Source organism: Protomyctophum parallelum (genome assembly GCF_964188405.1).
Source record: "Protomyctophum parallelum genome assembly, chromosome: 15".
In the NCBI taxonomy this organism is placed as follows: domain Eukaryota; kingdom Metazoa; phylum Chordata; class Actinopteri; order Myctophiformes; family Myctophidae; genus Protomyctophum; species Protomyctophum parallelum.
Window position 1 is genome coordinate 23,816,368 of NC_139710.1, and position 22,706 is coordinate 23,839,073.

At 43.2% G+C, this 22,706-nt stretch overlaps 1 protein-coding gene across 1 annotated transcript in view; it reads right to left on the reverse strand.

Moving 5' to 3' along the window:
* The window catches only part of pdzd2 (PDZ domain containing 2), a 118,539-nt gene that overhangs the window by 68,346 nt on the left and 27,487 nt on the right, over window positions 1–22,706 (reverse strand). Inside the window, exons 4-7 of the mRNA XM_083783381.1 lie at window positions 15,604–15,926; window positions 14,697–14,962; window positions 6,101–6,246; window positions 2,865–2,997 (exon numbers count right to left, since the gene is read on the reverse strand). Of these exons, the coding sequence (XP_083639507.1) occupies window positions 2,865–2,997; window positions 6,101–6,246; window positions 14,697–14,962; window positions 15,604–15,926 (868 nt within the window). The remainder of the gene's footprint in view (window positions 1–2,864; window positions 2,998–6,100; window positions 6,247–14,696; window positions 14,963–15,603; window positions 15,927–22,706) is intronic.

Here is a 22,706-nt window from a genome sequence, read left to right on the forward strand (position 1 = left end):
ACCATAGTCAAGGCTGGTCCTATTATGAAACGGTTAAGTGTCCAGGGCTAGATCAATTTAAGACTGGAATGTAGTACTGATCATCATTTGAATTATAACGGTCTTAATTTATATATTTTCATTTCTCTTGTAGTTATGAGCCCAGAGGATGTGGTCCATCGGTACAAAAGGTTCCTAAAATCCTTCAAGAAGACCCGCAGCATGTCGAGGACCTGTGAAGCGCTTGACGTGGACCGCAACACTATTGCATGGACAGCAGTGATCGCAGATGTCCTCATTGCGGGAGAGGGTGGGGATTTTGGAGAGCTGCCAATAATTCAGCAAAAGCAGAGTTTGGCAAGCTATGCCAAAATCTGCAAAGAATTTTTAGATGCTAACTTAGGTCTTCAGCAACAAGTGGAGAAGATGAGGAACGCCACAGAGCTCCTCCGCATTACCTATAAGCTACAGAAATGAGGGGCATGTGGTCCAGGTAAACCATCTCGGTCACAGGAATTTACATTATCAAGTGTCTTCTGAGGACCTGTCCGGCCCGGGTGGGTGCCAGTACCGGTTGAGTGTTTTTCAGAAACCAAAAAGTAAAAAAAAAAACATCTTCCACTTTTTGGTTTCTGCAAAACACTCTTCCAGTGCTTGGGGCCAGACCGGTCTGCAGAAAACACATGATGTGAATTCCTGTGACCGAGATGGTTTACATTTTATTTTTTATAATTTTATAGTTTTATAATTCTTGTTTACTGTTTGCACTAAGTTTGTGTCTTTTTTTGTTGTTAAGATGGAATTGTAAAAGAAAATGGTACTGTTCCTGTTCCTTTATTTGCACTCATGTGGTCCAGGTAAACCATCTCGTTCACAGGAATTCACATTATCAAATGTCTTCTGAGGACCTGTCTGGCCCGGGTGGGTGCCAGTACCGGTTGAGTGTATTTCAGAAACCAAAAAGTAAAAAAAAAAAAAACATCTTCCACTTTTTGGTTTCTGCAAAACACTCTTCCAGTGCTTGGGGGCCAGACCGGTCTGCAGAAAACACATGCTAATGTGAATTCCTGTGACCGAGATGGTTTACATTTAATTTTATAGTTTTATAATTGTTTACTTGTTTACTGTTGCATTGTTTACAGCACTGCGGTCTGTCGACTGTAGATGATCAGATATATATAATATATATATAACGTTCATTCCGTCCGTAAATCGCTGTGTCGTACATATTGGTAGCCTATATTAGCCCAATATTGCCGTTACACATTTCACTCAGGTTTTTGTAAAGATTAAAATCTATCTTTGACAGCTCACCTGTTTTAGCGCATTTGTCACAGGGTGGCGTGTGTGAGGAGGTGTAATTCTAATGGAAATGTCACGTGTGGTCCAACTTTCTAATTACTGGGTAAAGACGATGTAATTATCAGACTTATTGCCCATTGTTCAACTCTTTAGAAGCTACAATTACCAGGTAAGTACAGGGTAATATTGTGGAAACAAAACACGCTTTCTTTTACAGTCCAGTTCCACCGTAATTACTGTGTAAATACCAGGTAAATATTTGTGTAAATACTGAGAGAGTACCAGGTAATATAATGGAAACAAACCACGCTTTCTTTTACAGTCCAGTTCCACCGTAATTACTGTGTAAATACCAGGTAAATATTTGTGTAAATACTGAGAGAGTATCAGGTAATATAATGGAAACAAACCACGCTTTCTTTTACAGTCCAGTTCCACTGTAATTACTGTGTAAATACTGAAAGTACCAGGTAGTAATATGGAAACAAACCACGCTTTCTTTTACAGTCACAGTTCCACTTTAATTACTTAGTATATACTAGGTAAATGCTAGGGGTAATTACCAGGTAAAACATGGTAGTTATCAGGTTAATATCTGGTAATTACAATGTAAATAGTCATTAACAGCCGCACGGTCACTGCACCACTTGATTGATAATGCATGAATCAATAATAAGTACTCATAATTACATGGCAATTCCCGGGTAGTAGTTGAGAAAATATTTGATAATTACCTAGTACTTACTGGGTATATTTCCCTGTAGTTGACATGTAATTGACTGGGTAATACATGGTAGTTATCAGGTTAATATATGGTAATAACAATGTAAATACTGTCATTAACAGCCTCACGGTCAACTGTACCAATTGATTGATAACACATGAATGAATAATTAATGGATAAATACCTGGTAGTCGTCAGTGAATTGTATAGTAAATACTAGGTAACTGCTAGGTAACTACATGACCATTATCCAGTATTTACAGTGTAATTAATTGGTAACTACCTAGTATATAGGTTATAATTTCCTGGTAGTTGGCAGGACAATACGTAAGGATTACCTAGTACTTACTGGGGAAAACTTTGTATTTTCAATTATTGGTTTAAATTACTGGTATTGTAATTACCGGTCACATTACCTTGTAATTACCTGGTAAATACTCATATTTACATGGCAATTACTGGGTAGTAGTCACTTGATAATTACCTAGTAATTACTGATTAGTTTTCATATGAATTACCATGTAGTTACCATGTAATTACATAGTAAATACCCAGTAATACATAGTATATACACAGTAATAACCATATAATAACCATATAATTGCATGGTTATTACTGTACTGTAAAAGAAAGGGTTACCAAAATGTTTACACAAACTAATAAAAACTAGCAAATCTGCTGTAGAAACTAATTAAACTAAAAATAATAATATCCAAACTATTATAGCCTTAGTGCATGTGCCCATGTGTGTGTGTGGGTGTGTATGTGTGTGTGTGTGTGTGTGTGTGTGACTGTGCGTGCCGTGCACATGAAGTGTGTGCACATGCGCGTGTATGTCTGTGTGTGTGTGTGCACTCACTCGGCTGGCCACCACCAGTTGCACCAGGCCATCAGTGGAGCGCAGCACGGCCACAGCCTCCTGGTGGGACAGGCCTACCAGAGACTGACCGTTTATCATCAGCAACTCATCGCCTGCATGCAGGCGGCCATCCCTGGAAAACACACACACACACACACACACACACACACACACGCACGCAACACGTACACGTACACACACAGTACACACACAAATGTTATACTTAACTTTGCATTCATTTTGGCCGCTTGTATCCGCAACCTAATTCTTTTTTGTTTTTGTTTCTTTGTTGAAAAAGGACAACAGAAAACAAGACAAACAAACCTTAAATACAAGATCAGTAAAAGTTGAAAAATAAAAGGCAGACAAAACAGACAAAACAACAGTACACAACATCCTATAAACAATCATAGGTACATGATACATCCAATCCATACAATCCAATCACAGTATAAGCTACTTTTAAAACAAAAGTCCAGCAGACCTCACTCATCCCCAAGCAGAGACGGATTCAAATTCTGAATGAATTGAAAGAATGGACCCCATATCCTCCCAAACCTTCCGCAACCTAATTATTTCGGTCATGACCCACACCATAGGTGAGAGTATAGGAACGAAGATTGTTCGGTAGACAGAGAGCTTTGCCTTCTGGCTCAGCTCTCTTTTCATCACAAGAGTGTATCACAGCGACTGCAATAGCTGTTCCGATTCTCCGGCTGATCTCCAGCTCCGTCCTCCCCTCACTCGTGAACAAGACCCCAGGGCCGAGATACTTAAAGTCCTTCACCTGGGTCAAAGTCTCATTCCCGACCTGGACTGTCATCAAATTATTGGTTCAGGAATACGGCAAAAACCAAAACATCTCCATGTATTCAAGGCTTCAAGGGGTGTTTAATTGATAGAAAATAACAAGTAATTTTGTGGGTGAACAACTCCTTGGATTTATTTAATTCATCTACTACTACATATACTGTATCAATTGGAATGAATTGGCATAATGGCTAAATTGGGGAGAAAAGTGGTAAAAAGGAAAGATAATCTAAAAGAAGATGAAAATTGAATAAATCCAAGGAGTAGTTGACCCAAAGAATTACAGAGCTTTTCACTCGTAACAGAGTATTTTCACGTTAAGTACTTATTTCTGTTTAACCCATTTTTGGTGTTAGCATTATGTTATGCTTTAGCTATTGAAAAATAGCAGATCTACAAGCTCATAGCGCGAGTGGCGCGCTACGAACTTGTATAGGTCTGCTATTTTTTTTAAATCGAAGAACCACTGACATAGAAACTTTTTCAGAAGACTGTCAGGATGTAGAAGACATTTTTAGAATCTGATCTCAGGTCAAAATGGGTTAACACATTGTCAAGAAGTTTCAGTTTGCCCGGTGGCAAGCAGTCAACTTGGTTGTGAGTGCCGTGAAGATGCTTTCATTTAGCCTTCCAATCTGACCACAACAATGAAGCCTGTTCTTCCGTTTCATTTCTTTCTGTGCCGTCATTTTGAAGAAAGGCACATCAAAGGATGGCTGTGGTTCCTCCAAATTACTGTCCCTAGGCTCGGAATGATATGTCAGACATTTCCTGTTATGACGATTCACGGCTATCCTCACTGACGGGACAGACTAACCTCGTATCTACCGTTTTTTTTTTTTTTTGGCTTTCGCCTTTATTTTATATTTTTAATGGAGGGACAGACAGTAGGCTGACAGGAAACGGGGAGAGAGATGGGGGGGTGACATGCAGTAAAGGCCGTCAGGATCACTGCCAGACTGGATTACCAGCCAAGGACCGTCTTTCACATTATTTTAATGTTTATCTGTAAATTAACGCCATACCGTACAATCGTGTCATGAAAAGTACTTAAAATTGACAAATAGACGCGTCGCGGTTGTGAGCTTGTACATTGGCTATTTTCGCTATTTGGGTAACATTTTGAAAGTGATTAAGTGGTTAGCCTAGTAGCCAAAAAGTGAACCGAGACATGAGTACACCAACGTTTTATGTTATAAATGTTTAGTATGGGTCCCCAGCATGTAGAAACTGCCGGATGCCAACTTGCATATGTTGGGCAATTTTCATAATTGGCATAATATGTGACCATTCCAAGCATTAGTTTTGCAAAAATAAAATGGGCTTAAATTGGGCTTAAAACGGCCATAGCCCAATGGGTGTTTTTTTGCAAAAATTGAATGGATTCAGCATCATGAAAACCCCCTAGTTTGACACATCACATGCTACATAAAGCATGATGAAATTTTGAATATTTTGCCTTCTATAGGTTGTAATTGGTATGGTCACATATTATGCCAATTATGAAAATTGCCCAACATATGCAAGTTAGCAGTTTTGGACGTACATGGTTTTCACCCGCTACAGTATGCTGCTTGTACTGTCTGTGTACTGTCTGTGTACAGCAGTGTTCATTATATCCATAGGAGGCAGAGTACTGCAGCCCCCATGTCATGTAGCAGCATGCTAGCATGATAGTCCCATATTATGGAACCTCTCCCTCCGCTCATACTGCAGTCCCGAACCGCCTTACCATTCCGCCACGTTTCGGAAACCAGGGCATTTTTTTCCACTATACACAATTCTTACCCTTTTCCACACACCGTATCCAGAAAGTAAAGGTTGGCCCCAACACTCTCAGATGTTTTGTTTATTAGCGGACAAGAACATATGAGTGAAATTGCTTATTTAGTCAGCCCAGTTCCATGTTTTTCAAAGACGGTGTACTGTAGAACGCTTCGTGCCACGCTTTGAGCCGCGTTTCGAGCCTGTAGATCTGCTGCTTTTGTGCGACGCTGTAGTAGGATGTAGGAGTACATTTAGGAAGACATAAAACACACAAAAAGTCCAAATATGGAGATACGAGGTTTCTGCCCGATAGCAACGACCACTTTTGGTGTTTTAAACATTGTTATAATTTAGCTATTGAAAAATAGCAGATCTACAAGCTCATAGCACGCCACCGAGTGGCCGCGCTACGAGCTTGTAGGTCTGCTATTTTTGAAAAATCATGAAAATGTGGCCTATAAATGTTTGAATATATATTCTGTCAGAGCGAACGTTTTTAACTCAAATCTTTGCTCAGGCCTAAATGGGTTAATAATGAAACTGTCAGGATGTAATAGACATTTTTAGAATCTGATCTCAGGTCAGAATGGGTTAAAAAAAAAGAGAAGGTTGCGAACCCCTCTGCAGAGTGCTCAGGCGTGCAGTACAGTGCACTGTACCTCTGTGCGGCCCCTCCCTCCTCTACGTGGGCCACGATGATGCCGTGGGGGGAGCGCTTGGACCCCCGGCCCCCCGTGATCTGGATGCCCAGGCCGTCCCAAGCCTTCACCATGTGCATCTTCCAGATGTGGCTCCCGTCCCGGGGCTGGGGAAACCAACACATACATAAAGAGTCAAAGGGATAGACACCAGAACATGGATGAGTTTGATTGATTGATTGATTGATTTACAGATTGGAGAATTACAGTACATTTCAAGCACAACTCAATACAAAAACAAACAGTGTTGTATCGTTATATCATGTCACATTTTCAAAGTGGGATCCGGGGACCCCCAGGGGTCGTTGAGTGGTGTTCCTATAGCAAAATCAGTTGATAGTTACAGCATCAAAATCAGTTCAACTGAACATGGGCCACGACCCACTGTTTGAGAGCCAATAATGCGCTACAGACCACCCAACAATAAAATAACATTTGATTAACTCAGCCACAATCAACAGTCCTGCCGGACGAGGAGGAAGAATAACACAAACACATGAGCGGAAGACGTGTGTTTGTGATGGCGAGGCATTAAAATGACCTCACATGTACAACCGTGGTGTGTTACGGGCGGAGGCGATAGCAGTCTACGTGTTGCCATGTCTGCTTATTATGAGCGACTTTGGGCTTGTTTTTCCTCTATAGTTACTTTTGAATATTACTGGTTACGGGATGTGTTGGTTTTTTTTTTGGGGGGGGGGGGGTTGTTTGTGTTTTCAAGTGTATAGTAGTTGCTCGTTTTGCCGTGTTTCTTAATGTTTAAAATCGGTGTTTCTCAAACATATTCATGCCAAGGACCCCCGAAGTAATATGGATTTGTCCACGGCCCTCACATCTGAACATATTTTGTGCCAGGGACCTCTGTCCAATATTTACAGTATGTTGTTAAAATGCTTCTAAGATATTCTGAATTATTTTCAAATAGCCTGTGTGCATAAGCAGATTTAAAGTGGTTCTGGTCACGTGCAAGAGTGGCGTTCGTCTGGGCTTGTTTTTGTAGACTTGGGTGCTTGTTTCTCTCGCAAAATCTAGCAACACTCGTTTCAGCAAAGCAAAACAACTGCCAGACTCCTGATAAGGGATTGAAGCAATTCAAACTTTAAAAGCGCTACCTTATGTTTGCTAAACAAGCCAGCCACGGTGTGGTGGCGTTTTAGAAGCTATGTGCTCGTAAAAAAAAGTCAACTACATTCATCAAGTCTGTTTACAAAGGATTTAATCGTGAGCAGACAGGCTGATTGGTAAAATACCTTACTGTGGGGTGGAAACCTTGTATGTCCAAAACTCTTACTTCTCAGAAATAATGAATGAATGAATGAATGATAGAGCTGGGCTACCTGACCGAAACCCGGCCCGGGCTCGGGTCAGACGCAATAATATAATTGGATCCAACTACGGCCGTCTCCGTGTGAAAAGTGAAAAAAGCCAATCTACAAGCTCATAACGTGGCATTAAAAGTACATTAGTTTTCTAATTGATGGAGTTTCTTAGATATTGTACCAAAATGTGGCACTCGAAAAATGAAAGGACCCATAAAAATGTGTCCGCGACCCACAATGTGTCCCGACCCAGTGTTGGGGAGACAAGGATGTGTGCTGCCTCATCTCCATAATGCAGTGCTGCTCATTAGCATTAGCTGCTCTCTCTCTCTCTCTCTCTCTCCTCCTCACACCATAATAGATGCTCCTCAGTAGACACGACCCCACTCTGCACTGTCATGCTAATGTACGTACATCAAAAGTATTCTATTACACACCACAGAGGTGTGTGTGTGTGTGTGTGTGTGTGTGTGTGTGTGTGTGTGTGTGTGTGTGTGTGTGTGTGTGTGTGTGTGTGTGTGTGTGTGTGTGTGTGTGTGTGTGTGCGCGCGCGCGCGCGTGTGCGTGAATGCGTGCGTGTGTGCATGCGTGTTCAAAACAAATAGGTAGGGGGAAATATTCAAATGAATATTAGTTCAATATAAATATCAGAGACAAAAAGAGCTGGAAATGGAAACCACCGAGAATCCCAATACGGTAGAGGGCTATGCCAAACAGAGAGGACACGAAGCGCACGACCATTAGCCAAAGGGTGGCACTATAGCACCCAATTGAAAATGTAAACTTTGAACAGGCATAGCTCATGAACCGCTTGACCGTCAGCAATAAAACTTCGATACACATATGGGTCTCCTGGTGCCAAACAACATTTTTACCGTTCCGTGCCATCCAGCAGGTTTTGCCATTTGACATCTACAGCTTGCATTACTCCAATTGGACAAAGTGGGTGCTATAGCAATCGTTTGAAAATGAAACCTTTCGACAGGCATAACTCATGCCTCTAGGAAGTAGAAGGAAGGCACTGGAGTTTAAGCCTTTTTTATTCAACAGGGTGCAGGCAATAAAACAACATCGTTTCGATGTAACTATAACATCTTCGTCAGTTCATGAGGCTCAAACTGTCCGAGTTTCACCAGTGCCTTCCTTCTACATGCTACCAGTCCTGCTTCTGAGCTGCACCAGACCACCCTACCACAGGCTTGAGGTGCGGTGGAACCCCCTTGTGCATAACTCATGCCTCGTTTGGCCAAAAGCCATGGCACTTGTTTCCACATGTGCCTTGACTCATAGGGAACACATCTGTCACTTTGACCAGTAAGCTCCGCCCTCAGAGCTTCCGCCATTTTGAGCAGTTTGAAAAATGCTTAAACCTGAATTTCTGCCTGGATTTTTGAGCAATTTGCATGAAACGTTCTACACACAGTATATAGACCATCATGTGAAATCGCAGTTGAAGAGAAGTACGTGAAAATGTGTAAAATAAATATAGCTGCAAGCAGCGATAACTTCGTTTGGCCAAAAGCCATGGAACCTATTTACAGTACACATGTGCCTTGACTCGATGCGGAACACATCTGTCACTTTGTACGTGAAAAAAAAAAAATATATATATAGCTGAAGGCAGTGATAAGGGGCCAAGGAATGCAGCAATAAGAAATATGCACAATAAGCAGGTCTGTTTGGGGTCTCTTTGGGGTACAAACAGCTGCAATACCGCTGGGTGACCTACCGTGGCAGTGTTGAGCAGCCCAAAAGGGTCATTCACACCGAGCATAAAAACTAGAACTGCAGCCGCAGCCAGCGGTATTGTTGAGCAGCCTCCACCGCTCAGTTCACACATGTGTGATTTTTCTTATTGTTTGGCCCTGTCTTATCGCTTAACATATTTTTTGTGTTGAATGTGGCAAAACCACTTTGTAATATTAGTTGTGTTGAGCTATTTAAAATGTTCTGGTTTGTCTTTCATAGCCGACAGTTTGTTAAACGTAACTTGCTGCGGGGACTGAATAAGGGTTTTGAGTACAACTGTGCACTGGTTTATGTAATTAAAGTATTTAGGTATTGAGGAGTACGTTAGCCACCGCTGACAAGTTGAATGATGATCCGAGCTTGGAGCTTGTCTGGGCGTGTGTCTCTGCTGACGGCTGCTTCTGACACAGACAATATGTCTGGCGGGAACGGCTCCACAGACGACAGGGGACAGTGTGTGTGCGTGTGTGCGTGTGTGTGTGTGTGTGTGAGAGAGTGTACGTCTAATCAACATAACTCGAGAACCGTTCATCCCACTGACTTCAAATTGACGCATGCGTTCCACACCACCAAGTTGGTAGACGGATAGACCGTTTTCCAGAACTGCCACAAAAGGCTCTGGTCAGGCTCTGCCAGTGGACCCAATGAGACTAAGTCACCACAACCACCTGCAGAGTTCCCCACACCTGCCATTTGAGTCAGTCAAGTTCAGACAGATAGAGAGCTCTATATATCAGTCACATTGATCTTTCCTGTGGCTCAACTCAGATAATAATCTAGAATAAACTGTGCATTAATTTACCATTGCAGTGTCTGGACCCGTTATTTAAATAAAACATTATTCATCTAGCAAAACTGTAATTGGGCCTGGGCCGTGGCTCAGCGGTCCAGGCACCTTGGCTGGTAATCCAGTCTGGCAGTGTGCCACGGGTTCGACTCCCGATCCCGACCACCTTTACTGCATGTCTTCCCCCCATCTCTCTCCCCAGTTCCTGTCAGCCTACTGTCCGTCCCTCCATAAAACATATAAAAAATTAAGGCGAAAAGCCACAAAAAAAACATGCAATCGGGACGTTGTGTCCTCTCCGGGTTCACACACGGCTCTCTCAAGAGGGAATCCCCGTTGGCATGGGCACAGCGGTGGAAAAAGTACTCAAATGTTTTACTTGAGCTTCGCGACGCATTGTGAGCCGGCTGTAGATCTGCTTTTTTCAAATGGCCAAAATGTATACAGGGTTAATGTGGTCAACGTATGTTTTGTAATACTAATCAAAATCTACAAAGTAACTAAAGTTATCAAATAAATGCAGTGGAGTAAAAGTAAAATATTTGCCTCTGATATGTAGTGGAGGAGAAGTAAAAGTACTGAGAATTTGACATACTCAAGTAAAGTACAAATACCTCAAAATTGTACTTAAGTACAGTACTTGTGTACCATGCACTGCATGGGGAGATATTGGGCTCATGGGCTTCGGGCAGTACGGCCTGTCAACGAGTAGGTGTTCCTGCCTGGAGCTCCAATCCAATCAGAAGAGAGAACCGAAGAGAGAAGAGAGCTTGTACATCGGATTTAAAAAAAAATCACACCCGTGTGAAGTGAGGGGCGCTCTTATCATCTTACAACATCGAGGACAAAACAAACATTAATAAACTCTGTTCATTGTTAATGGCGTTTTTAATGTTTGTCTAAGGAAAAACAAACATTAAACCTGTATAGGAGGGGCTAGTGCCCCTCAAAAATAGCAGATGTACAAGCTGTGACGCGCCTTGTAAATCTTCTATTTTTGAATAGCCAACGCAAAAAAAACTAAAATAAATGACAGTTGTTTGAATGGGTTAACAAACACTCTATAGCAGTGATTACTGACGTACTGCACGCAGAGCTTCAACTTTTTAACACACACACAAAAAAAGCGGAGGAACAACTTTTTGTTTTAACCAAAGAAAATATCACGTAAACAACTTTTTACAACCGGATTGCGGCTTTAAATGTGTTCCTTCACGGTGACCCTGTCAGGACACGTTACTGTAGTGTCGGTGTGACAGCTGTGGGACCTGTTCTGTACCGACTACTATGACTACTATCATGTTCACTGGACAAAGAAAATACATTGTTTCACACACTACCCCGTTTCAGCTCAAAGTTGTTCCCCTGGGATTAACCCCCGTCCTCAACCACACCTGCTGCTAACGCCAGCCGGTAATTACTGCTGTTGCTTCATTGTCTCCACCAGGCCGAAGGCATGTGGGGAGAGTATGTTTTGCACTCCGTCCGTCCGCGTGTCCGTCCGTGTGTCCGTGTGTCCGTGTGTGTGTCCGTGTGTCCGTGTGTCCGTGAACAGCTAATCTCGGCCACCGTTAACCCGGTCGATGCCATATTTTGCACACACACTCCCTGGATGCCAACGATGAACCTCTGCCCCAAACTTTCCAGAACGGCCTGTTATAGCGCCACCAGGAGGCCGCTTTGTGCAAAACAAGTTTTTGCACAGTACACCTACAGATTTTGTCCAAACATCACGCAAATTGGTACACAGTCTCTCTAGAGCCATTCAACGAAAAGGGTCTTTCAGATTTATCAGACTCCATCCTGATTGGTTAAGATTGGCTTCCAAAGTTCACAGGAGTGCTCAGTTTCAAACAAAATGCTGCAAATCATGAACACATCGCGTGATTTCCGTGAAATTGTGCACCCACATTCCCACTAGGCCGAGGACAAAATGCCACATGAACAATTTCAACTCAGCCTCAAGGTGGCGCTATAACTGGCCGAAAAGTGTTTTTACCTCTAACTGCACGGATCTGTGGATAACCTGGTGGAGACCTGTGCCCGGAAGGGCACTTTTTCTAGTCTATGAATGAATCCGCACCACTACAGATGTATCCAGGCGTAGATTTGCTGTGTGTGTGTGTGTGTGTGTGTGTGTGTGTGTGTGTGTGTGTGGGGGGGGGGAGGGGGGGGGGGTGCTGGGGTGTGGCCCGGACTGCTGGCGGAGTGTCAACTAGGCTGATCCTGTCGGTGAGAAAACGCTAATGTTGCTGCCACCGAATTAATAAAATCTTTGCCAGAAACAGACTGTATCAATGTGTTGTGTCAAATGTGTTGATTTTTGGAGCACAATGCTTTGAGACCATTTTAAGATGACCCAATGTTATTCTCCACACAGAGACATTAGTTCCATGAACCAGGGGATGAAAAAGTGAGGTCTTTGGTACTCTATTGGCAATCGATAATTCAATTCTGAAATATAGTCCAATTTAATGTAAAGGTAAAGCACAATACATACAAATTGTGCATGACATTTGTTAAATTAATTTGGGACATTCTAAGATAAGCCGTATAAAAACAAAAATAAGATCCTGTACTTATCTTTTCCTTCTACCGTATTTCTATTTATTCTATTGATATTAACTGGTGTCAGTTTATATCAAGTCAATCAATGCGATCTGAAATGTGAGTTGGCTCTACGGACAATTGTACATGGGTTAGTTAAGAAAATGTTACCCCCTCTGTTTTATATATTTTTCTATTCCAAATGTGTTTTAATGTGTTTGTAGCTAACCGAGAAAGCTGTTGGCTAGAAACCCTGTATGTCCAAAATCGTTACATTTTGATTTAAAAAAAATACTTCAGCTTGAAGTTCTGCTATTTTCATTACTTTTGTGCCATACTTTTGTATGAAGAAGTAGGGCATTAATTTATGAGAAGAAAAAAAAACATCAGAAATATGGAGATACAAGGTTTCTCCCATGATAGTAACACTTTGCAGGTAGAGTCTTGGGTTACACGTTGTGGACGTGAAGGAGCATGAAGAGTGTGTTACATCAGCGCTGCATGGAGAGCCATGCAGCGTAAAGAGGATTACACACAGATTATAGTGCGTCTGGGTGACTGACTGTCAGGCTGTTAAATGCTGGACTTGCTGATAGACGGTTAGACGATGAAAGCACAAAGATGACGATGATTCATTGTGTTCACATCGCCTTTTAGTGGCCTCTGTTCATTTTCCTTCCCATGGGAGATGTGATGGAGGACAGGGGGGTGGGGGGATCCAACCGCTAACAACCACGTGAAAGCTCAGTAAAGCAGTTTCTCTCAAGCTTTTTCATGGCAAGAACACAAATGAATGTGCAGTTGCGGGAGACTTTGGTGTGTCGCCCAGGTGCCGCCTAAACCCTAACCTTTAACATAAAAAGAACTATGCCGAAAACTAACCTTAATCCTAACCCTAACCTGACAAACACAATGCCTAACCTTAACCCAGACCTCACAAGCACTATGTGCATAACCTTAACCCTGACCTCACAAGCACTATGCCCAACCGAACCTAATTATGTGGCACGGTGCTGTCGCCTCACAGCAGCTAGAAGGTCCTGGGTTTGATTCCCGCTGGGGGCGTGTTCTCTCCTCAGTGCCCATACCAGAGGCGGGGTGGCGAAAGGGCCTTTCTGTGTGGAGTTTGCATGTTCTCCCCGTGTCCCCTATAGGGTAGATACCTTCACAAAAAACATGCAGTAATCCTGGTCTCTAAACGACCTCCCCCTGGCCAGCTGGGGCACCTGATGGAGGGGAAAGAAACTGGTTGGAATAACGTGTTCCTTCCACCGTGGAAGTTCCATGCGCTACATCCAACCGGGGAAGCTGCCCTGTCAGGTGAAAAGAAGCAGCTTGGACTCTTCATGCATAGAAGGAAGCATGAGGTCAGTCCGCTGCCCCCCCAGGTTGGCAGAGGAAGTGTAAGTGCCCAGGATTACATTGGATAATTGACACTGGGTGAAAAAATGGGTTGCAAAAACGTGGGATAAAACTATGCCTAGCCCTAACTTTGACCTTAAACCTAACCACACAGAAACTATGCGTAGACCTGGTGTTGTAGTCGAGTCCACCTAAAGCGAGTCCAAGTCAAGTCCGAGGGGTTTGAGTCCGAGTCGAGACCGACGGGAGGTGAGACCGAGTCGAGACTGAGACAGAAAACACTGGGAGAGCAGGCAGGCACGTCCGCTGCACTCCGTTACCGAAGAAGAAAACGTATGTGTCTAAGTGCCAGACAGCTCTCCTATGAAGTTAATGTTAGTGTAAAGCTTGTAACACGTAGTGAGTAGGTTGGGATCCTTTCAGGGTTTCCCAATAGGCGGCCCGCAAGGACCAACTGTCCGGCACACACCAACCCCTGTCAAAAATTAAAAGTTACAGGTATGGTGTGTGTGATATGAAATGCGATATTACCATAATCACAATAATCTTTAATCATATTCCATCATATTCAAGGGCTTTTGGAGAGAAATGAGACTCCAGTCACTTAGAGCACAGGAGGCGTGTGTGTGCGTGCATAAAGTGAGCATATAAATTGGATGCATTACTATTATTATTAATATTATTCCTCCGGTTCCTGATCCAAACCCTATAAGTTGTAAGAGCGGAGCACTGTGGCAGATGTTGCTATTTCCGCTGTTGCGACGTTGGGTTTTGTCCATAAATATGGTCTCACCTGGCTTGATGGTTCGCTGCTGATGGACTCTGTTTTGCATTCGGCGAGGCGACCGTGAGACCTGGTGGGCAAGGTGGCCATGCCTCCGTTATGAAGGTGGTGATGGTGGTGATGGTGATGATGATGAGGGGGAGGAGTAGCAGCTTTCACACGAGGTGCCGATGCTGCGGCATGTGGGAGGAGCCTGCAGCTAGGCTCCTCCTCCTCCTCCTCCTCCGGAGGCGGGCCGTTCTCCATGTCCATGGACACAGAGGGAGAACTGTCACCTATAGGAGAGTCACCATACTTGATGAGTTGTTATATAAAGAATTGCAAATAACGATTTAATTGGGCATTTTAGAACAACAAAAGACAAATAAATGCCCGGTGAAAATATTACTAAAAATAGTAATAACTTAAATACACAAAGACATTACTACACACCCATGTACCATGGTCAAAATAGGCCATAAACATGATTTTATACTCTCAAAATGTTTAAAAAAAAAAAATCACACCCGTGTGAAGTAAGTGGTGCAACTCCGTGTGGGTGTCCCCAGTGGGTCCGCAAAACTTTCAGACCCACAGGAACGCGCCCAGGGTGCCGGCCCGGTTCCGGCGAGCCGCCCCGTGTGGGGGTCCCCGGGGGGTCCCCGGAACCCCGGCGATCCGCCCCGCATGCGAAACGGTTGAGAAATGACAGTTACCGTGGGGGGGTTCCCAGGGGGTCCCTCTACTGTAGTACTGTACTGTACTGTACTGTCACACCCGAAATCATCATATATACAGTTAATGTGTGTGTGTGTGTGTGTGTGTGTGTGTGTGTGTGTGTGTGTGTGTGTGTTAGGCTGCGCAGAAATTGGCGGTTTCCGCCCGACAGCAACGTCATGCATGAAACAATTAAGATTATCTCAAACATCAGGCCTACCGTCAACGTGGCAACCATTCTCCAGGTCCGAGTCGCGGCTTCCGTCTTTGCTGACGTTGCCGTCACGGTTCAGCGACGATCGCGAGATCACGCCGAACTTGCGCGTGCGCTTGTTGCCGTTCCGCAGCGGGCTGCCGGGCGGCTCCGCGGCGCTCCCGCGGGGCTCGACCTCCTGGCCGCCGCCCGACGTGATCCCGCCTCCGATGGCAGCGGAGGGGGAGGAGTTTCCGTTGCACGGAGGAGGGAGAGGGGCTTTTCGCTTGATCCGCCGCAGCATGATCAGATAGATGCATCCGCCATTCCAGCACTGGTCAGCCAGGTAACTGCAGAGAGACAGGAGACAAGGATAACAATTGGCCCATTAACTCATCGATTGCGCAAAACGCTCTAAAGCGTTTTATTAATCTCGAGCGCCGTCTGCGCATCACGCTCTAAAGCGTTTTATTGGTGTTTTTACTGTATACTGTACATCAACTTCTCTGACGCCCGGACAACACATAATGTAACACTGATCATCTCCAGAAAGATCCGCTGTGAGATCCGGGAGTTTAAAGCCCCCCACCTCCTGAAAAGAGGCCTGGTCTAACCACATTCCAGGCATGCCGTATCCATTACGACGTACTGGGGAGGCGGCATCGCCGTCCTGCACACGGCATAGACCAACGCAGATCAGGGGATCTAAAATGGAGCTACCCATTTTCTAGTGTGTGTGAAATTTGTGAATACACTCGATTACCCTTCCCCTCCTGTTTCTACATGGTTTCTCCCGAGGCATCTCTCCATCGCATTACAGTTTCTCCCCCCCCCCCACTCATTCACACAGATCCACTCGACACAGCCCTCTCTAATTCTTTCCAACGACAACTCACCGGTCTGCCGCCTCATTCTCGGAAATATAAACCCGTATATAAACCAAGAATAATCTCCAACGGTCGATCGCCATTTCACGCACACGGACAGGTATACGCGAAACGAATGACGTATTCTCGAAGGACCGCCATAGGAGAAGCAGTATACATCTGACCAACTGTCTTTTTTTCGCCGTCGCGTCAGCCATGTTTGGACAAAGAAGCAGTATACTAGGCTAGCAGATATCACACCGTGGAACCCCCCCCACACTGCGAGTTGCGATCGATCGTTTTGCAGTTTGCAATGCTACTCTCATTCTCGGAAAAAAGATTCTCGGCAGTTGATCACCATAATCGCCATAGCGCCTTCGCCAGCCAATTGCAGTGATAAGGCGTCTGGGACGTAATCGACCCGTTTGTAATGGATAACTAATACAATCCTAAGCTGCGGAAGCCATCGTGTTGTCTGTCATTTTGTCGAAATCACAGCCAGCCGGGCTACGCTTATCGCTCCTGTGGTTCATGTCCAGACATGTCGTGGAACCCCCCCCCCCCCACTGCGAGTTGAGTCGCTCCTGTGGTTCATGTCCAGACATGTCAACCTCTCAAGTCACTGTTATGCTATCAAACGATCTGTTGATTTTGTTTACTGAGACAATGATCACATATGTGCATAGAATCATCATCATCATGACGTTATCATGACAGGCAGATATAAACATAAATAAATTATCATATACATACTACACACTGAATGAAAGCCCTAAATGTCTAATTTTAGGAGGAAAACAAATAAAATACACATATCCCATATACTGTTTGTCAATACTAGACTATTGAATCCATTTCATTTATAAAATTCTCTTTTTCAGAGAGAACTTTAGCCCATTCTGACCTGAGATCAGATTCATACGAGGTTTCCACTGGACACACACTGGTCTGATTAGAGAAAGCATGGACCTATAGAACTATTATTCACAAAATAAGGCATATAGCGACATGTACATACTATATACCGTATGAAACAGAAGACTCTCTGCTTTCATAAGAAAAAAACTAATACTGTAATAATAATAAAAATCACACCCATGTGAAGTGAGCAGTGCAATGTTGTGAAGTGAGCAGTGCAACATTGCACTGCTCACTTCACAGGGGTGTGATTTTCATTATTATTACAGTAGAAGTATTTTTCTTATGAAAGCAGAGAGTCTTCTGTTTCATACGGTATATAGTATGTATAGGCCTTATTTTGTGAATATTTAGTTGTCAGTTCCTTGTCTTGTCTAAAATACTCTGAGGATTTCAGAAAATGCATGGACCTGAAGAACCATTATTCACAAAATAAGGCCTATAGCGACATGTACATACTATATACCGTATGAAACAGAAGACTCTCTGCTTTCATAAGAAAAATACTTCTACTGTAATAATAATAAAAATCACACCCATGTGAAGTGAGCAGTGCAATGTTGTGCAACATTGCACTGCTCACTTCACAGGGGTGTGATTTGTATTATTATTACAGTAGAAGTATTTTTCTTATGAAAGCAGAGAGTCTTCTGTTTCATACGGTATATAGTATGTACATGTCGCTATAGGCCTTATTTTGTGAATAATGGTTCTTCAGGTCCATGCATTTTCTGAAATCCTCTCTGGTGGGCGCAAGCTGCATTCAACAGCCAATTACTGACAAACTATACATGGGACCATGTGTATTTGTTTTCCTCCTAAAAGTAGACATTCAGGGCTTTCATTCAGTGTGTAGTATGTATATGATATTATTTGTGTTCATTTTTATATCTGTCTGTCAATGTCTGTCAACTTCAACCTTCCATATCTCTGCTGTTTTTTCAAAAGAGCAGCGTGCAGTGAAAAGCAGGTTTTAGAAAAAGGTCAATATCTCCAGAATGGAAGATGGTAGAATCATATTTTTTTTTTTAAATTGAAGTGGACTAGTTTGGCTTCCTTTTGATTTATGCAATGTGCGATGTGCTATAAGAGGCCCCTCGCTGTGGGCCCCTAAAAAGTTAAAAAGTCCAATGTTAATCGCTTAGCAGAAGCAATCCTGAGTAGAATTTCAAAAGTTAGCAATCAATGTGTTAAAAGGTATATTCAGTGATTTCACTTCATTCAAGTTTTTTTTTTTGGTTTTGTTGTGATAATCCTCCCTACTATAGAGTGTTCCTCCCTGTCCCCAGTTAACCCCTGGGGGTCAAAACACCTTAGCTTTAGTTTTTGGCTGGGTGGCAAAGCCTTCATCCAATGAGGATAGAGGGGCCTTCCACCAATCATGATCGAGCGGCGCCGGGCCTTGGTGTGTGTGCTGTTGGCCTGTTGCGTGTCCCCCCACTGTAGTGCGTGCATGTGCACATCTTGTTATCGGGGCTGACCGGGGGTTTTTCCAAATCACCCAAATCACTGAATGCTCCTTTAAGACCTGAGGCTGATTCTACAAATGCCTTCTAAATCAGTACTTTTGCGCTTTTTCGCGCCAAGAACCTCCAAATTCATATATATTTGGCTGTGTCGCTACGTTACGGAGCCCCCCACCTGAAAATGTTTTGTGGCATGGACCCCCAGAAGAGAAGATTTGTTGAAAAAGGTTCATAAAATGTACAAGCATGCTTTGTGCCACGCTGTGAGCTTTCTGATAATTTTGAGAACCTCTAATAAATTATTGTGTAGTTTTGGCTGCACAAAGCTCCTAATGCATGTGTGTGTGTGTGTGTGTGTGTGTGTGTCTCAAATAATTGGACAATCAATCTCCTCTCGCAATGGGTTTACTTAACGAAACAAACCATTAACTTGCAATTCCTAAACCCATTTAGGCCTGACCTCGAAATTTTAAATGTTTCTTCCCAATCCTCCAGTTTTATGAAATAAATATTTCCACGATATTTAAAAAAATTGCAGACCTACAAGCTCGTAGCGCGCCACTCGGTGGCGCTATTTTATATATATATATATTATATTTTTTTCAATAGCTAAATTATAACAATGTTTAAAACCAAAAGGGGTTCCCGCCCAAAATGGGTCAAGCAGGCATAGAAAAAAGGCCCTTTGTATTGAATACTATATCTCAGACAAAACACAACCTGACAAATTGCTCCTACACTACTGTGCAATATCTCAACTGTGTTACATTATTTACACTGGAACAAAACACATCCTATTTCCTGTTGTGTTCAATGTCCCATTTTTATTATTCTTTTAGCTTTTTCCCCAAGCCATTTATCTGCTCCCTGTTAAGCCAACAATGTACTAGTGAGTTTCACCTGGCTGCATAAGCGTGGCATGCTGAGCTCTGGGCAGCATTTCATAACATCCTGCAAAAAAAGCTGTAAAATGCTTTTGGCTGTGATTCTGAACAGCATGTGCCTACACATGTACATTTTGAAGCTACAAATTAACCTTATGAGCTTCTTTTTTTTTTTCTTTTGTATTATGAGCCAAACTAATTTGGGTTAATCATCATCGTTGTGAAATCCAAAGTTCAAACTCATTTGAGACGAAGAAGAAGAAGATTGGGGATATTGCAACTAAATGGACTCAGGATTTAGGGATAGCACCGTTGTTAAAAAAATAAATAACAGTGCAGCACAAAGTGACTGGGAGCTTGTAGACCTGCTACTTTGGAGAACCACTGTTCTATTCTAGACCACTGTTCCTACCAGTTTTATGAAAAACTAATGTTGCTATAATATCTATATAGCTAAAATCTCAAATGACACATAGGCCTATGCTTCCCGTGTTCAGTTTAATGGGTCAAAATGCTAGGCTACCTCCCAACTTCCCAGTTTGGGAAAACAAGGCTCCACACATGAAAGCAAATGCCACTGAAAAGCCATCCACATTATGACGCCACATCATGTGCAATGTGTCAGTCATACCTCACCATAAAGCCAGAGTGCCATAAATGCAGGAGACAGCCAGTGACTAGTATAGGCTGTATACATGAGGAGAAAGACACAAACCTTGAACTCTGCTTGGGGACAAGAGAGCCTTTCTGGGAGTCACATGGTTTTAACAATGCGAGCATGGCCTCTAGGGTGCAACAGTTAATCCAACAAATAGCCAAATATGAAAAAAAGAATAATCAACAATTTAATACGACCCATTTCATATTCGATCCCTGTTTTGGGCACGTCATGTGCTCTTTGTGAGCACAAAGCTCACAGCGCCTTGTAGATTGGCTATTTATTTGATCTTGTTTATATTAACTAATTTATTTAATGAAAAAACGTGGGGAGTCAATTATTCAATTCATCTGAAAAGTAATCAACAGCGATGATCGATAGGGAAATAACCAATAGTTTCGTCCCACTACACTAGAGCAGTGGGTTCTAAAAGAAAATTCAAGTCATATATATATATATATAATAAAGTGGTAGAAATGAGTGTGGGGCTACAGCTATATATGTCCCTGGGGACCCTGTGGAATCCCGCTCCCCCGGACGTCACCCCACTTTGAGAACCACTGCACTAGCTCACCTTCCCCTGTCCCATGCAGTGCCCTCCTCCCACCATGCTCTCTCCGCTCCACGGTGGTACATGCATTGTTATTGTCTCTGAGAGTTTGTGAGGCCTTTTAGTCCCTGGAACAAAGGGCCGTGGACAGCGCATTGTTGTGTCCCGCCATGTCTGTGTGTCACCGTGCTGATGCAACCCCAACCTACAAAACATTCTGCTTACTTTCCCAAACGGGAGGAAAAGACAATAGGCTCGACTAGTCCGAAAATTGACCGCGTGCGCGCGCGCGCACGCACGCACGCACGCACGCACGCACGCACGCACACACACACACACACACACACACACACACACACACACACACACACACACACACACACACACACACACACACACACACACACACACACACACACACACACACACACACACACACACACACACACACACACACACACACACACACACACACACACACACACACACACACACACACACACACACACACACACACACACACACACACACACCAGGGGTCATCAATGTGTCCGTGGCAAATACTTGGTCTTGTCTGTGGCAAAGTGTTTTCACACTCGCCATTATTAATGTTCTTATTTTGATCATATGACGCTATAGGGCATATTTAGGAGTCCACTAGTTCACAAATGTTTTATTTGCAAGGACCCCCTTAACTCTGAGATTGTACAACGGGGTCCATTTGGTTCCAATTGAACATTCTCAGAGTCATGGCAATGACCCCCTGACACACACACATGCACACTCTTCTGGTTTCCATTTGAAGCACCAAAGGGGACAGCTGTCAAAACATCACATTCTGCATATTGCAGACATAAATGTAGTATATATTGATGTATTAATTTATTATTGCATGAATTCAATGCACCAGGGCCATGGCATACTAGAGATGGCATGCAGATCAGCTGAATTGGTCCAATGCTGGTGTGGTATTGCATGGCGAGAGAAGCTTTTTACCCCCAGGTGGTGTCGTTTAGCCTGCTTTGGTACCACACACAAGATATGCCTCACAACAACAAATGAAGTGAGCCTACAGACTAGTGTTTATTAGAAGGTTTGGCTCAAGCAGAGGCTGCCATTGAAGACCATGTCTCTGCTTGTTCCTTCACGTTTATTAAAGACATGCGCCCCCCCCCCCCCCAAAAAACAAACAAAAACATAACAATCACCTGGACCATTTGAGGCCACAGTCCCATCACTCGCATTCCAAACCTTTCAAATGGCAGGCAGACAGTGCAGGGCTGCATGGGAGCCAGACGTCATGGCTAAATTACTGGGCAAAGTATTCCATTCATTGAAACACTAAAGACAAGTTCTGAAGGCTTGTACTTTGTTGCGCACACCTGTATCCCGCGGCCAAAAACAGCCGATCTCCAAGCTCACAGATCGTACGTCGGTGTCACATACTCTGTTTAAAGTAAAAGGCCTGCATTCAAAATGTAATTGTACCGAGTGATTTGAGGAAACTACAAAAGCATTAGAGTTAAAATATGTATAATACCAAGGTAAAAGTACCCCTTATGAATGGCACATTTCCAATCGTATTTCCACAGTGTAAATAAAAGAATAATGGAAATACTCAAGTAATGTAAACAACATACTTCAGTATTATATTAAGTGCAGTACCTAAGTAAATGTACTTAACACCACTGGAAATAAAGCCACTTTAACCTAAGGTCTTGAAGTGGTTAAACATTTCACAGTGGGGCACAGACAAGCAGCCATTCAGGATAGATAGAGGCATATAGG